This window comes from Hevea brasiliensis, chromosome 1 (genome assembly GCF_030052815.1).
Source record: "Hevea brasiliensis isolate MT/VB/25A 57/8 chromosome 1, ASM3005281v1, whole genome shotgun sequence".
Taxonomy (NCBI): Eukaryota; Viridiplantae; Streptophyta; class Magnoliopsida; order Malpighiales; family Euphorbiaceae; genus Hevea; species Hevea brasiliensis.
The window spans coordinates 27,392,247-27,408,769 of record NC_079493.1 but is presented as its reverse complement, the minus strand read 5'-3'; the positions used below and the strand labels follow the sequence as shown (position 1 = coordinate 27,408,769).

The 16,523-nt window shown below is 28.9% G+C and overlaps 1 protein-coding gene across 1 annotated transcript; it reads right to left on the bottom strand.

Annotated features, from left to right (window-relative positions):
• Window positions 1-10,326: 10,326 nt before the first annotated feature.
• Window positions 10,327-11,343, bottom strand: LOC110635771 (probable glutathione S-transferase). Its single transcript, XM_058143299.1, has 2 exons — window positions 10,860-11,343; window positions 10,327-10,778 (listed from the first exon to the last, which is right to left on the bottom strand). The coding sequence occupies exons 1-2, from the start codon at window positions 11,181-11,183 to the stop codon at window positions 10,434-10,436; spliced, it is 669 nt and encodes a 222-aa protein (XP_057999282.1). The 5' UTR covers window positions 11,184-11,343; the 3' UTR covers window positions 10,327-10,433.
• Window positions 11,344-16,523: the final 5,180 nt, after the last annotated feature.

Below are 16,523 nucleotides of genomic sequence, written 5' to 3'. Positions count from 1 at the left end.
TCGGAGAAAAGAAAATTTCGGAATCGAGAAATAAATTAAAGAACTAATAGAAAAATAAATAAAAAAAAAAAGAGAAAATGAAAAATGAAAAAGTCAAAAGGTGATGACATCATGCATGACCTCATGCATGATGCCATAAAGAATATAATTTATTTATTTATTTATTTAGATTTTTGGTCTTCCTAAAGACATAAAAACAAAAAGAAAAGAAAGAAAAAAAAAAAGAGATAAAGGTCTTCTTCAAAACGTCACTTTCCCTCTCCCTCTCATCTCCATGGAAATTCCTCCATTAAAGCTTGTCTTCAAGCTTTGAAACCCTTACCAAATCCCAACTTCTCTCATACTTGCTTCACAAAAACTTGTTCTAGTCACTTGGGAAGGAGCTTGACAACAAAAAAAAAAAAGAAAGGAAGAAGTTTTGAAGAAAAAGAAATTCTACATAAAAGGTTAGTAATCAAATTTGATAAATTGAGTTTGATTCTTATATTTCTAACTTATTTAGCTTGTAAATAAACTTAAAATGGAAAGAAAATTCTTTGAGGGATTATATAGAATTTTGGACAGCTAGGGTTTGGTTGGACAAAGTATAAATTTGTTTGAGCTAAACATGTTAGGAAGTTTAATTGAGTTAAGGGAGCATGTTTATAAGTGTTTAATTAGCTAAATGCAACAAATGACATGAATTAGGGTTTTGAACATTAGGGTTTAGAGACCAAAAATGTGAAGAAGTACTAAATGATGTCTTTGACATAGTTTAAGGGAAGAAATGGTCATTTGTGACCTAATTAAGTATGTTAGAAGTGTTTAAATCAAAGCCAAATTCGGATTGGGTATGAAGCATGACTAAAAGTCAACTTTGAGGGACCAAAAATGAAATTTTACAAGTCCAATTGGTATGGGACCAATTGAGACTGAAAATAGGCACTAAATAACACAATTTTTATTTAGGAAGCATGCCCAAAAAGTGACCAAAACCTAGTGAACAAACTGACCAAACTTGAAAATCTGCAGCATGAACAGTACACATGAACAGTAATTGTGTTTGGGTCATAACTTGAGCTAGGAAGGTCTAAATGACCTGAAATTTTACTAGTGGTTAGATGAGATATAGACCTAAAACTTTCATGAAGAACACCAATCCAAATTATGCCATTAACCCAATCAAATTAGTGAGCAAAGTTGACTCACTGAATCTGCAAAACTGCAGATTTACCACATAAACAGTAAAGTTTCAATGGCTATAACTCTCTCTAGAAAACTCCGATTTAGGTGATTCTTGAACCGATAGAAACCTAAGGCATAGTAGAACATTTCATATGAAGAAAGTTAGACCAAATTATGGACTTAACCCGATCAAATTGCTGAATGAAGTTAGAGCAATAAATCTGCCAGAAATAAATTCTGCAGCATGAACAATAGCTGTATTTTGGCTATAACTTGAGCTACAAAACTCCAATTGGAGTGATTCAAAAAGGAGAATAAACTTAAGACAATAGGGAACATTTTCTATGAAGAAATTTTTGCCAAATTCCAACAGTAAAAGGACCAATGAAACAGTGCAACTTAGGACTCCAAAATTGAAAATTGACAATTTTGCCTAAAAGACCTAAGTTTTGAGAAATGACCAAAACCAACAAATTTAGTGACCAAAATGTGGTATGTGGGTGAAGTTGGAGTTTCCATACCTATTAAGCCTTAGAAAGTCAACAATTTGACTTGAATAGTGTAGTGAATAGTAACCCCGAAATACAAAATTTAAAGAACGTCGAGTTTAGCACGTTAGAGCTAGGTAAAAGTGAAGCTAAATTTATTTTGGATTTATGTTAAGTTCTAGTACTGAAACATTGTGAAATTATGTGTTTCAGTTGGAAAGAATACCGAGAAAGAGCCCGAGGAACTGAGTCAAGGCCAAGAGGTGACTCGCTTGAGGTTTGTGCACAACTAACTCTTTTGTTATTTTTCAATTCCAAATTGATTTGAAATAAATTTGTTGTATGATTTATGATTTTTGTTGTGTTGAGAATTTTAACTTATTGAATGAAATTGTATAATTTGAATATAAATTTTCTTATGCATTTAAGGATTTATTGCATTGTTTTGATGATTGTAAATTTTAAGTTTGATGTGTTGCCAACCTTGAGCATGAATTTATGATGATTAAATATGTTAATGATTTGTAAACACTTTGTAAATAGAAATTGTTTTGAATATAATTTGAAACCGTAGTTGACACGACAAAATATATTGTGAATTCTCATTAGCTTTTCTAGTGAGATAACTCCTCCACTTGATGGGGCGAGTTTCTTCCTCTCTGGCTTTCCAGTTGGAGAATGATGTGAATGAGTACTCATATATACTAGCTAGTCTTTGTTTCTCTCTTTTAGCCTCGGTTATTGGGAGAATGTGAAATGTCGTAGTGTACAACACGGCATCTATTTGAATTTTGGGTCATGGGTTCGACTGTGTGTATTGTTGGCAACGCCCTTTAAATTATGCATGATTTGATAAATTATGATTGAAATAAATAATTTGTCAATGATTCAAAAATTTTTGTATTGTTTCGGAATTTAAAAGAAATGTAAATAAATAGTTACTATTTGATCAAAATGTTATTCAAATAAATAATTTGCATGAATGATAATGTTGATTTCTGAAGGTCATGGATTTTGAAGAATTTAGAAATTTTAAAATTCTATTTGTTATGAATTGTCAAATATAATTTGTATTAAGTTTTAAATTATTAGTTTGTGCACCACTGAGTTCACCACTCAGCGATAGCTTTGTATGCTGTCACAGATATAGAGACTAGAGGAGCAGCAGAATGAGCTGCTGAGGACAGGGGAGCTACCTGCTAGAAGTTATAGGGTATAATTTATACCCTGATTGTAAATATTCATTTTGATATATGTATTGCACGTAATTGTATGGACTTGTAAAATCGGTCTTGAGCAGTTTGCACAAAGTTTGTATAAAGTTGTAATAAATTTAGTTTGGATTTTCTTAATGTAAATTTCTAGTATGATGAATATAAATTGTTTTGTCTCTAATGAAATATGAGTGGAACTATTTTATTTAATCTGAATGAAATGTATTGCTAGTATTTTGAGAATTATTGAATTTTGAACTTGAGAAATTGATTGAAATGATTGTGGAGTTGTTGAAATGGATTGAGTTTGATTGTGAAATTGAAGTGGTTGTTGAGAAAAATTTTTAGAAGTGCTTTTTACAGGTATTTGAAGAACTGGTTTCTTAAAATACAAACAGAACTCTATCAAAATTTTTATAAAATTTGAGAAAAACTAAAATGGACCAAAAATATTAACTAGATTTACTTTTAATCAAATGTTTTAAATACCTATTAGAAAATGCTCACTACTTATCAAAAATAAGAAATTTGTTTTAAAATCCCTTATAGGGTACTTAATGAGTTATCGGTAGGTGAAGTTCGGTAGTTTATTAGGTATTCTACGGGATCATGTTATGCCTTACAGAGGGGTAAGATGTGACAACTATATCATCCGCAAATATTATGCACCAAGGGATACTCTCTTATATATGTTTCATCAATTCATCTAGAACTAATATAAAAAGGTAAAGGCTCACAGTTGAACCTCAGTGTAATCCAACTAAGATAGGAAAATCTCTTGTATCCCCTCCTACTATGTGCATAATAGTAGTTGCTCCTTCATACATATCTTTCAACACTTATATGTACCTGATAGATACCCTCTTTTGTTCTAACACTCTCCTTAAGACATCTCTTGGAACACTATCATAAGCCTTCTCCAAATCGATAAAAACCATACATAGATCTTTCTTCACATCCCTATATTTTTCCATCAAGCTTCTAATGAGAAAGATCACTTTCATAGTTGACGGGCATGAAGCCAAATTGATTGGGAGAGATAGAAATGTTATGACGTAGTCGATGTTTCACAACTCTCTCCCACAACTTTATAGTATAGGTCATAAGTTTAATTCTCCTATAGTTTGAGCAACTATGTATGTCTCTCTTATTTTTAAAAATATGTATTAAAATATTCTTCTTCCATTTATCAGGTATTTTCTTTGAGTTTAGAATCTTATTAAACAATTTAGTTAACCATGTCACTCCCACATCTCCCAAACACTTTCACACTTTAATTGGTATTCTATCAGATCTATAGGCTTTACCCACTTTTATTCTCTTAAGTGATTCCTTTACTTCTAAAGATCTAATCCTTCTAATGTAATTAACATTATTTTCTATTACTCTGTAGTCTATATTCAGACTATTACTACTTTGACGAATATTAAAGAGATCATCAAAATAATTTCTCCATCTTTCTATAATGTCCTCATCTTTCACCAACATTTTTTCTTATTTATCCTTAATGCACCTAACTTGATTGAGACCTTAACATTTCTTTTCTCTCTTCCTTGCTAATCTATAAATATCTTTCTCCCCTTTTTTAGTTCCAAGTTTCTTATATAACTTTTCAAATGTCTGCGTTCTTACTTAACTAACTGCTTTTTTGCCTCTTTCTTCGCTATCTTGTATTGTTCATAAGCCTCATTATTATCACACTTAGGTAATTTCTTATATCATTCCCTCTTTCTCTTCAATACCTTTTGTACTTCCTCATTCCACCACTATCTCTCTTTTAAGGGTAGTCCATGTCCTCTAGACGCTCTAAGTACTTTTCTAGCTACTTCTCTAATCTTTGATGCCATCTATATCCACATACCATTGACCTCCACATCCAGCTTCTATGCTTCAGACTCGAGAAACTCATTTTTGAACTTTACTTGCTTTACTCCTTTGAACTCCCACCACTTTGTTTGAGCTACAATATTTCTTCTAGTCTTACTTGAATTGTTCTTAAACTTGACATCCAATACCACTAACCGATGTTGACTTGTTAAAGCCTCTTCCAAAATAACCTTGCAATCTTTGTATGGAGCTCTATTTGTCTTTCTAATTAAAAGGAAGTCAATTTGGCTTCTATGTTGTCCACTTTTAAAAGTCACTAAATGCGACTCTCTTTTTACAAAGTAGGTATTTGCTAGTATTAGGTCATATGCCATGGCAAAATCCAGGATGTTTTTCTCCTCCTCATTTTGGCTACCAAAACTAAAACCTCTATGAACATTCTTATAACCTTACCTATCACTCCTACATGTCCATTCAAATCTCCACCGATGAGAACATTCTCTTCATTCGGTATGCTTGGCATTAGATCATTCATATCTTCTCAAAACCTTTATTTACTCTCACTATCTAGTCCTATTTGTGGGGCATAAGCACTAACTACATTTATTATTTCTCTTTCTAGTACTAGCTTTACTATTATAATTCTATCTTTTGCTCTTTTCACAGCTATTACGGCATCTTTCAATATCATGTCTATGATAATGCCCACTCCATTTTTGTTCCTCTCCTTTCCGGTAAACCACAATTTGTATCCTGAATTATCCAATTTCTTGCTTTTCTCTCCTACCCTTTTAGTCTCCTAAATGTAAGCAATATTCACCCTTCTCCTTTCCAAGGTATCCACAAGCTCCATTAATTTTTTTGTAAGTGATCCAATATTCCAAGTATCAACCCTGATTATCCTCCTATCCTGTTCCTTCCTAATTGATCTCCTTCTATGATATCTTTTATTGTTCTCTATACCTATCTTGTACTCTGTTTCACTATTTGTTCTATGGACTAATTTTTTTACTAACACCCGTCCATGATGTGGGAACCCTTGCTCATTTAACACCACACTCGGGCGCCGGTATGGCGCGTCACTTTCGGTGAACGTCCTACACCCTTTCATATTTCTCATTACACCCGGTCTCTGATGTAGCGCATCGAAAGTAGAGGACACCCTAACATTTATATCGTAAGAATCTATATCATGAGGTGTGATGAAATTTTTACGCTGGTTGTCACATATTGCAACCCTCCTCCTTTATCCGGGCTTGAGATCTGCTAAGCACAAACTACTTAGGCGGAGTTAAATATGTATATTTGTACATAGAAATAAAATAATTAATTTATTTCTATATATCAAAAAAAGATTTGATTATTTAAAAACCATTGTTATTGTAATTTTATATAAAAAAATCAAGTACTATTAAAATAACTTCTTTTATTCTAAAAAAAAATCAAAATTTAATATCAATCAAAATCAGAAAAGTAAAGTTTATTATTCAAAATCACCTTTTATTTTACAAAAGCTATTTAATTTATTATTTTTTTTTAATTTATTGAACTTCAATTTGAGTATTATTAAAATTATTATAATCGAATATTATGGATTTCAAGGTTAGCCTATACAATTTTTCATTCACAGTCACTCAATTATATGTTTTTTTAGTTCTATTACTCAAAATTTTTAAAACTCAAAACTCGTTCAATTTCAATTAGAGCAAACATCAAAATCCCCTATTACCTGTAATTATAGGTTTACAGGTTACCTTAAATAAAAAGATTATTTCTCTATTCACATCTCTCCTAATTTCACCTTATATAATCAAAATTTAATAAATTTTAAATATTTTCACCAATAACAATATATGTATATTCACACTAACCACATCATGTAATTACCCAGAAATTTATGAAGTATATAACTTATAAATTTGATTATTGTAATATTTTACGTAGATTTTGAGATTTACTTTAAAGTTTTAAATTTAAATTCTTATTATTAAATTTGAGTGTATTTAGTGTAATATTATATTTATTTGTACTTTGAAGGAATAAATTGAAATAATTATATTTTCTACTGACTGCCACCAATTATATCAATTTATTGCTAAATTTAAATTCTTATTATTAAATTTGAGTGTATTTAGTGTAATATTATATTTATTTATACTTTGAAGGAATAAATTGAAATAATTATATTTTCTACTGACTGCCACCAATTATATCAATTTATTGCTTTAAAGTACAAATAATTTTAAATTAAATACACTCAAATTCAGTAATAAAAAATTTAAATTTAAAACTATTAAAATAAATCTTAAAATGTATTAAAAAATATTAAAATAATTAAAGTAATAAATTATATATTTCTTAAATTTCTTTGGTATTACATGATGTGTTGTTAATATAAATATTTGAAATTTATTAAATTTTAATTAGAAAATGTGAAATTAGGAGAAATGTGAGGAGAGAAAAATAATTTTGTGTGTATGGCAGCCTATGAACATCCAATTACGTTGAGGGAGTATTTAGTTTTAAGGAAAAAAAATTAAAGTTGAGTGATAATACTAAAAAAAAATATATAAAATTGAATGACCATGAGTAAAACTTAGCTTTAAAAATCTATATTCAAATTTAAATTAAATGAGATTTTTTTAAAAAGTAAAATAAAATTAAATTACTTTATGAAATAATTCGTAAAGTTAAAATAGACATGAAGGTTAATTTTCCTTCTCTTTCATGTTTCTGCTACAAACTTTTTATATTAATTTTATTTTTTAATATCCTATGTCTTACCGTCAATATTATCAATAGGATAAAAAATTATTTTAACTTTTTAATAAAAATTAACTATTTCTTATTATCTAAAATGATATTATTATTATATATAATATTAAGAATGTGCGATTTTGGTTTAGTTGGAATCTATCTAGAAATGAATCGAAATTTCGGTACAGTTTCGATTTGCTTCTTGATAGTTTTGGTTCAAATTCAGTACGGTTATTGATTCTTCAATTCTGGTTTGATTTGATATGGTTCTAATTCGATTCTCAATTCTTGAAAGACTTTATGTAATTATTTTCTTAAAAAAATCACATTTAGATTAACATTTAAGTTTTCAATTAGGTTATTAATCATAAAATATCACGCAATATATATTTTAATTATTTCTAAATTATATAATTTTTAATTTTAAAGTGTATATATAATTTACGATTAAATATTTTATATAATGTAGCAATATAAATGTATCACATAATATATATTTTAATTATTTATTAATTATGTAATATTTAACTATAAGATACACATATTATGAATTAACATATATATATATATATATATATATATATATATATATATATATATATATATATATATATTCAGTTCTTGATTTGATTCAGGTTCGGTACAGTTCCAATTTGATTTCTAGTGAAAAATCAGAACTGTATCAAAATATAAAAATAACTTCAGTTCGGTATAATTCCTATCGGTTAGGTACAGTTTTTCGATTCGATTCAAGACCCAATAACCGTGTACAATCCTACAAAATATAATATAATATAATATAATATGATATGATATGGAACCTAATATCTTAAACAAAAGAAAAAGAGATAAAGTAATGAAAAATATTTTGTTATTATAAAAGGAAGTTTTAATTAAACTAAAAGAAGATTTTAATGATAACAAGTAATGGGAATATTTTGAAATTGTTAAAGTAAGCTTTTATTAAAGTGAATGAAAGGCTAACATTGTCAATATAAAAATTTCAAAAATATTCCATTCAACATAAATGCACAGTGGCAGTGTAACAATAAACATCTTCAGAGTATCCACATTAAGATCAAATCATTCATTTGCTTTCTACATTATGCAATGACAGAACAGAAAGAACCAAAGAATAGTAAGAAAACCTGAAATCATTTCTTCTCCTTCTTTAATCAAAAAGAGAAAAGGTTTGTCATCAAATCAAAATAACCTTCTACAATCATGCAAACAGAACCAAACAAAATCTATAAATATTTTTACAAGGACTTGGAAATGGACCTATCTGCAGCTTAGTTGCACTTCCCTTCAATCCCAGAATTGCACATTGCACAGCCATCCATCTCTAAACCAAAAAAATTTAGGTCTTGAGCCAGACACTATTTTTTTTTTTCTTACAGGACTTGAAAATGGACCAACTCAAAGATCAGTTGCGCTTCTCTCTGATTCTGCACTTACACAGGAACTCTTCTACCCCGGTAACGATCCATGATCTGCACATTTTAATTGAAAAAGAAAATAAGAAATGAGTTCAACTGCCAAATTACTACTGCGCAACGATTTAAACATTGGAAATAAATCAAGTATTCCGTCTTCCACAAGTAACATGCGCACAATTTTATGACCCTGCTCCAATCTCATAAAATCAGTGGGTTCCAATTTCATGCAGGTTGGTAACCATTTGACAAAAGGCATAACCTGAATATTCAGTTCAGGTTCAGTTTTGAACATTTGAAAATCAGGTAGAACCACCTAGATCAATTATCTTAATAAGCTCTTCTTCTTCTTCTTCTTCTTCTTCTTGAATTGTATCTATTTTATTGAATTGTATCTTATTAAAATGTGAAAGTACTTATATATTTATTATATAAACATATACTATTAGTTTAACATTATAATCAAATAATAAAAAAAAATATGTTTATAAAAAATATTTTTTATACAAATTATTTTTCACAAAATAAAATGACTCTAATCTCCAAAATTAATTTGATTTCATTAGCATTTAGTCCATTCCTTCACTCTTTGAACCTTTTCTGTTGCTTAAAATAGTCAAATATTTATAATATTATGAAATTTCATAAATACTGCTCTTAATACAAATATTTTTTCAAACCAAAATTCCCAAAAATGTTATTGAGAAAAAAAAATGCTTTTCAATGAAAGAAATTTTACAAAGAAAAAGATTCCCAACAAAAAAAAAAATATATATATATATATATATATTTTTTTTTTTTTTTTCAATCAAGTTTTTTTCAGAATTATCAACTGACTTGATGAATTTCAATTAATTTATTTTCATCTTTTAGTAAATTAGGTTTAATTTTAAAAATTTGGATTATTAAAGTTAATTTGATTATTTTAATTTAAATTAAAAAAAATTTCCATCAAAAAATTGCAACTGAATGTTAACCCTTCTCTACCCGCATGTGCAATTTCTACTCTTCATCGTAGCCAAAATAAAAACTTAAACAATTATATATATATATATATATATATATATATATATATATATATATATATATATATATATATATATATATATTAAGATGGTGTTTGTCTTAGCAAACTAGCTCATAAACTCTAAAATTAAACTAATATATTTTTTTATAATAATTTTGAGGTTTATAAATTAAATTTATAAAAAAAAAGTCAGAGATATCAGTTTTTTATTTTGATATTTATAAGTTATTTCTTATTAAATATATTATTTTTTCAATAAACACTTTAATTAAGTACGTAACTGTTTAAAATTTTAAATACTTATGAGCGTGAATTAACTTATAAAGACTAGGTATAAAATTTTATTAGCAAATGTTTGAAAATTATAAAAAGAAAAGTTGCAAAACTTTATTTTATTTGCTTTATTGACAATCTAATTAAAATTATCTTCTTATTTTTATTGCTTCTTATTTAAACAAGCAGAGAAGTACATAAGTGAGGAAATGCAAGATCATCTACAAGGAAGATCCCATTAACATTTTCACTCTAGCCCACCCATTTTCCTTAGTTGCAAGACGAACTCATAAACTATAAGTGGGTCAGTAGGAGATTTGGAAACACTCTCTCTTTCTTTGCACCTTTGAACCCATGCCATCAGCTTGGGGCACTCGGCTTCTATGCTGAATTCACCACAGGCTTCATAGGAAAAGAACCAGCAGTAGTAAGGAAGTAGTACAGTATCCAAGAATCCAAAGGTTTCCCCTCCAAAGGAAAGCTTATCCCCAAGCTCTCCTTCTAAAATCTTCAAGCACCCTATCATCTCCTCCTTCGCTGCCTCTCTCACTTCTCCTTTGTTCATCAGTATCCTCTTGCCACTATCATATATCTGCACCTTATTTCATATGCACACACATGTTATCCAAAAATTAAGCTTCTATTAAAAGAAATGAATAATCTATTAACGTACCCTTTTGTCTATAAAATCAGCCCAAAACCTCGCTTGCGATCGATGGAAAGGATCGGAAGGCAACAAAGGGAGCTTGTCTTTCCATGTCTCATCAATATAGTGGAGAATAACAAGGGATTCACAGATGGATTTTCCATTATGAATGAGGACAGGGATCATCTTATGAACAGGGTGGTTCATTTGGAGGAGCAAAGGGCTCTTATCAAAGAGGTTGTCTTCCTTGTATTGATATTTGATCCCTTTCTCAGCCAAGGCGATTTTCACCCTCATCCCAAAAGTGCTAGGCAACACATCCAGGAGGATAACTTCTTCTCCTTCAGCCATTCTTTACAAAATGGATGCTGTCTGTGTTACAAGAATGAGATTAACAAGCTGTTGTATACTTCCTTTATTGGCGCTAAGGTGTGGCATAGGTGGTCAGCTCTGAGCTTTGAGTCCACTCTTTTATTCATTTTTAAGTACAGAATGAAAGAATTCAAATCTGTAGCCGCCCTCTCTAGTTTCTATCTTTCACCATTTTTATTAAGTATTTTCTGGAAAATAATAATATGGGCAGAACGAATTGGTTATTGGCCAATTTAGAGTTTTCTTCTCTACGCGTAGGGCTAGTCTCTCGTCTCTTGACGAATAAGCAAATGAAATAGAATTCTCTACCTTTCCTTCCAGGCAATTTCCTCCTTTTTATTATTTCTTTTTTAATGAAGGTGACACGCGCACACAAGAACTCAGAGAAGGAATATGCTTTTATCGAAACTCGCTAACCCTTATAATCTGATATAGAATCTTGAAAAATCAGTCCATTGACAAATGGACTCACCCTAAGTTTTTGGCCACCAACACACCAACCTCTTAAAAAATTTATATATCATCTTAGCAAGTCATGTTTATATAAGGAACAGTTGCACTGCTCATTCAAATTAAGATTACCAAATTGACAAATTAAAGGTGAATTTTGTTAGTGTTTAGATACTAAATGGCATTTAATTTTTAAAGGGTGATTATTATCGTAGCAAAATTTATCATTTCTATTTGCTAAAGTAATTCAGTTTTAAAAATATTATATTGACAAGATTAATGGTTTATTTAATTGTTTTAATTTATTTAGTTTCGACTAAAACTCAAATTATGGGGACAATCGTACTACAGATGTAAAGTTAATTGATATTATTCATTTACTTATTTATTTCATGAAAGCTACCTTTCATAATATATATATATATATATATATATATATATATATATGAGTAGTGTTTACATAAATATGTATATTTGTACATAGAAATAAAATAATTTATTTATATATATCTCAAAAAGATTCGATTATTTAAAAACCATTGTTATTGTAATTTTCTATAAAAAAAATCAAGTAATTTTAAAATAACTTCTTTTATTCTAAAAAAATCAAAATTTAATATCAATTAGTATAAAAAATTAAAGTTTATTTTTCAAAATCACTCATCTTTACGAGTTATTTTATAGAAGCTATATAATTTTAATTTTTTTTTTTAATTTATTCAACTTCAATTTAAGTATTATTAAAATCATTGTGATCAGATATTATAGATTTCTAGGTTAACTTATGCTAATTTTCATTCACAGTCACTCAATTTAAGTGTTTTTTTAGTATTGTTACTCAAAGTTTTTAAAACTCAAAACTCTTTCAATTTTAATCAGAGCAAACATTCTATTACCTGTAATTATAGGTTTACAGGTTACCTTAGATAAAAAGATTATTTCTCTACTCACATCTCTCCTAATTTCACCTTATCTAATCAAAATTTAATAAATTTTAAATATTTACACCAACAACAATATATATATATATATATATATATATATATATATATATATATATATATTCACACGAACCACATTATGTAATACCCCACCTAGAAATTTACGAAGTATATAACTTATTAATTTGATTATTGTAATATTTTAAGTAGATTTTGAGATTTATTTTAAAGTTTTAAATTTAAATTTTTACTAGTAAATTTGAGTGTATTTAGTGTAATATTATATTTATTTGTACTTTGAAGGAATAAATTGAAATAATTATATTGTAATAACCCAATTTTTTAAAATATAAATTTTATAATTTTTCAAAGTATTTAAATATTGTTTTAATATTATTCATTGTATATTAATTTTTGTTATTATTATTATTATTATTATTATTATTATTATTATGCAATTAGAAAAAAAAAAAAAAGAAAAGAAAAGAATTGAAAATTTCCAGAAATGAATCTAGACGATATTGATATCCAGATTCATTCCACGAAATTAAAAAAAAGAAAAAGAAACAATAAAATCCCTCCCACCCCCCCCCCCCCCTCCCCTTTCATTCTCTCTCTCCTCTTCCCGCCCATTTTCTTTCCTCTTCTCCATTTTTTCTGGCAACCACCTACCACCACTGCCAGCGAGGAGTTCCCCCCACCCTAGGTGATGCCGGCGACCAACCTGCTAGCCGGAGCAACAACAAAAGCGGTGGCAAATGAGAGAGGAGAGAGAAAAATGCATGCGTAGGGGCAACAATTTCAAGGCACTATTCCGGCTTCATCTGACATCCGATCAATGCGATTCTGATGGCATTGGAAAGCTTATTCCGAGAGCTTTCTTCGATACCAATTTTATAGCATTTGGTGGTTGGATAACTGAAATATGAAGGAGAGAAATTTCGGGTTTTTTAAGCTTTCCAATCAGATCTAGGATGATCCGACTGTTGGATTTATAATCCGAGGCCACTGATGGACTCAACGCATCGAGACCTTCGAGGTGGGACCAACGCCGCTTCGATCGGCCACCGTTTGAATAAGGTGATCATCGGACGATCCAAATCGCTTAGTAAGATTTTTGACTTTTTGACGCTCGAAAATTAAATATAATTATATGATAATTATTAATAATTTTTAGGCTTCATTTAGGTGTGATTAGATAAATGATAGCTCACTGATGCTCGAAACAGAGTTTTCAGCCAGATCCAACTGCCCGACGGCCCGTCCCGAAACATAATCAATATTACAGTTGGTCCTACCATTTTCAAATGCTCCAGACACATTTCAAGTATCAGAATTAGCGTAGGTAAACCCGAACTCTAAATTGCCCTTTTTGGCTAACGTCGGATTTAGAATAAAATTCATAAAATATTTGTGAATTGCTAAAAAATTATGATTCCTTTTACAATAGCTTAATAGCATCGTTAAGGATTGCTGGGTACATTTATAGAATTTTTGAAGCTGGTGTGGATGATTTTTGGAAAATGTTAGTTTTAAACCTTATAACTGAATTGTGTAATTACTTGAGATTTGTTTGGTTTGGCAGGCCCAAAAGAGGCTATGTGATGTTGTTGAGATGTGGGTTTGAGGCCTTTGGTTATAGAAGTGTTGTTTGAGCTACTTTGCAGGTTGGGTAGATCCTAGGTGCAGAAAAAATTCTGCCAGATTTCCAGCATAAATTAAGGTATCTTTTGACTCTTTAAATTCTTATTTTGTATTTGTGCTAATAAAGTCATAAATATAATTGTTTAGGTAATCAGAGTAAGCCTTCTTCTTCTGCCCAGCCACTGCAGTAAATTCTAATTGATCTGTGAGTAGATATTGATTTTATTTATAATTTCAATATTAATATATATATTCAAGGCATATCTATGCATTCACTTATAAATATATGTATATAACCAAATCTTCGGCACGGTTTGTATTACATCTTTATTTGATGAACTTGTTGTGGGTATCACCTTAAGGTAATTTCAAGCTGTGTGCGTACGTCGGCGTCCGTGTGGTATGATATTGGATATGGAAAGGACAGGTAGAAGAGTTGGAGCTTGACTCACTGGGACCCATCCTTTTTGTGGATAAGTCGGGGTAAGTACAGTTTTGAGTTGATCTCACTGACCCCCGCATTTAGATTATTAAGAGAAAGTCTAGCTTGAATCGATCTCGTTGGCAGAGGTTCGAATTAAGAGAGCTGTATAGGGGATCAACTCCCATATATATATATATATATATATATATATATATATATATAATATGATTGATATGACACACAGGTGTGAGTGCTCTAAATTATCTTTTGTGCGAATATTGTTTGACTTGTTTAGTAATATGTGTGTATGTTGCATTTCATACATAGGAATGCACTAAACTTAGATAGTTATAGAAATTGCATTTAAAATCAATATCTTGCTCAATGAGTCGAACGCTCACTCCTATTCAACTATTTTTTCCCAGGTGACAGAAGGGCTCTTTGAGATTAACCTACTTTCTTTCTTAAAGATTTACCAGTAGAAGTTTTATTTTGATTTTATTCCCTTATTTTCTAATTTAGAACTCCGCATATGTTAGTAGTAGTTCTAAACTTTTTGGAACTGTAATAATTTATTTCCTTTGAATTTGTAAACCTATTTCATGGATATATATATTGAATTGTATGATATGAGAAATTATTTTGGATTAAAGAGCTAAGCTCCCATTTGATAATTTAAATTGCTTGAGGATTGTGAGGGTAAGCTTAGCTCCCCAAATTGATATGTTTTTGAGTTTACAGATCGAGCGAGCTAAAACTCTCCGTTGAATAGTCTAATTTTTAGCTCGGCTCTGTCCATTTATTTTCTTAAAATTGGACTACAGTGATGAGCTTTATGGTTGGACTAGAAAAAGTTAGGCTTACTACGGGTTTTTGGGATTTTATGCTGACCCAAGTCCTAGTGCTAATCCGGCTCAGAATTCGAATCGTGACATATATTTTCTACTGACTGCCACTAATTATATCAATTTATTCCTTTAAATTACAAAGAAATAATATTACATTAAATACACTCAAATTCAGTAATAAAAAAAATTAAATTTAAAACTGTTAAAATAAATCTTAAAATGTATTAAAAAATATTAAAATAATTAAATTAATAATTTATATATTTCTTAAATTTCTTTGGTATTACATGATGTGTTGTTAGTATAAATATTTGAAATTTATTAAATTTTAATTAGAAAATGTAAAATTAGGAGAAATGTGAGGAGAGAGAAATAATTTTTCGTTTATGGCAACCTATGAACCTTCAATTAAGTTGAGGGAGTATTTAGTTTTAAGGAAAAAAAAAATTAAAGTTGAATGATAATACTAAAAAAATACGAAGTTGAATAACTTGTGAGTAAAACTTAGTTTTAGAAATCTATTTTCAAATCTAAATTAAATGAGATTTTTTTAAAAAAATATAAAACTAAATTACTTTTATGAAATAATTCGTAAAGTTAAAGTAGACAAGAAGGATAATTTTCCTTTTCTTTCATGTTTCTGTTACAAACTTTTTATAGTAATTTTATTTTTTAATATCTTATGTCTTACAGTCAATATTATCAATAGATTAAAAAATTATTTAAACTTTTTAATAAAAAGTTAACTATTTTTTATTATCTAAAATGATATTATTATTATATAAAATATTAAGAATTTGCTATTTTGGTTTTGTTTGGATCTACCTAATATCTTAAACAAAAGAAAGAGAGATAAAGTAATGAAAAATATTTTGTTATTATAAAAGGAAGTTTTAATTAAACTAAAAGAAGATTTTAATGATAAAAAGCAATAGGAATATATTGACATGGTTAAAGTATGTTTTTATTAAAGTGAGCTAACATTGTCAATATAAAAATTTCAAAAATATTC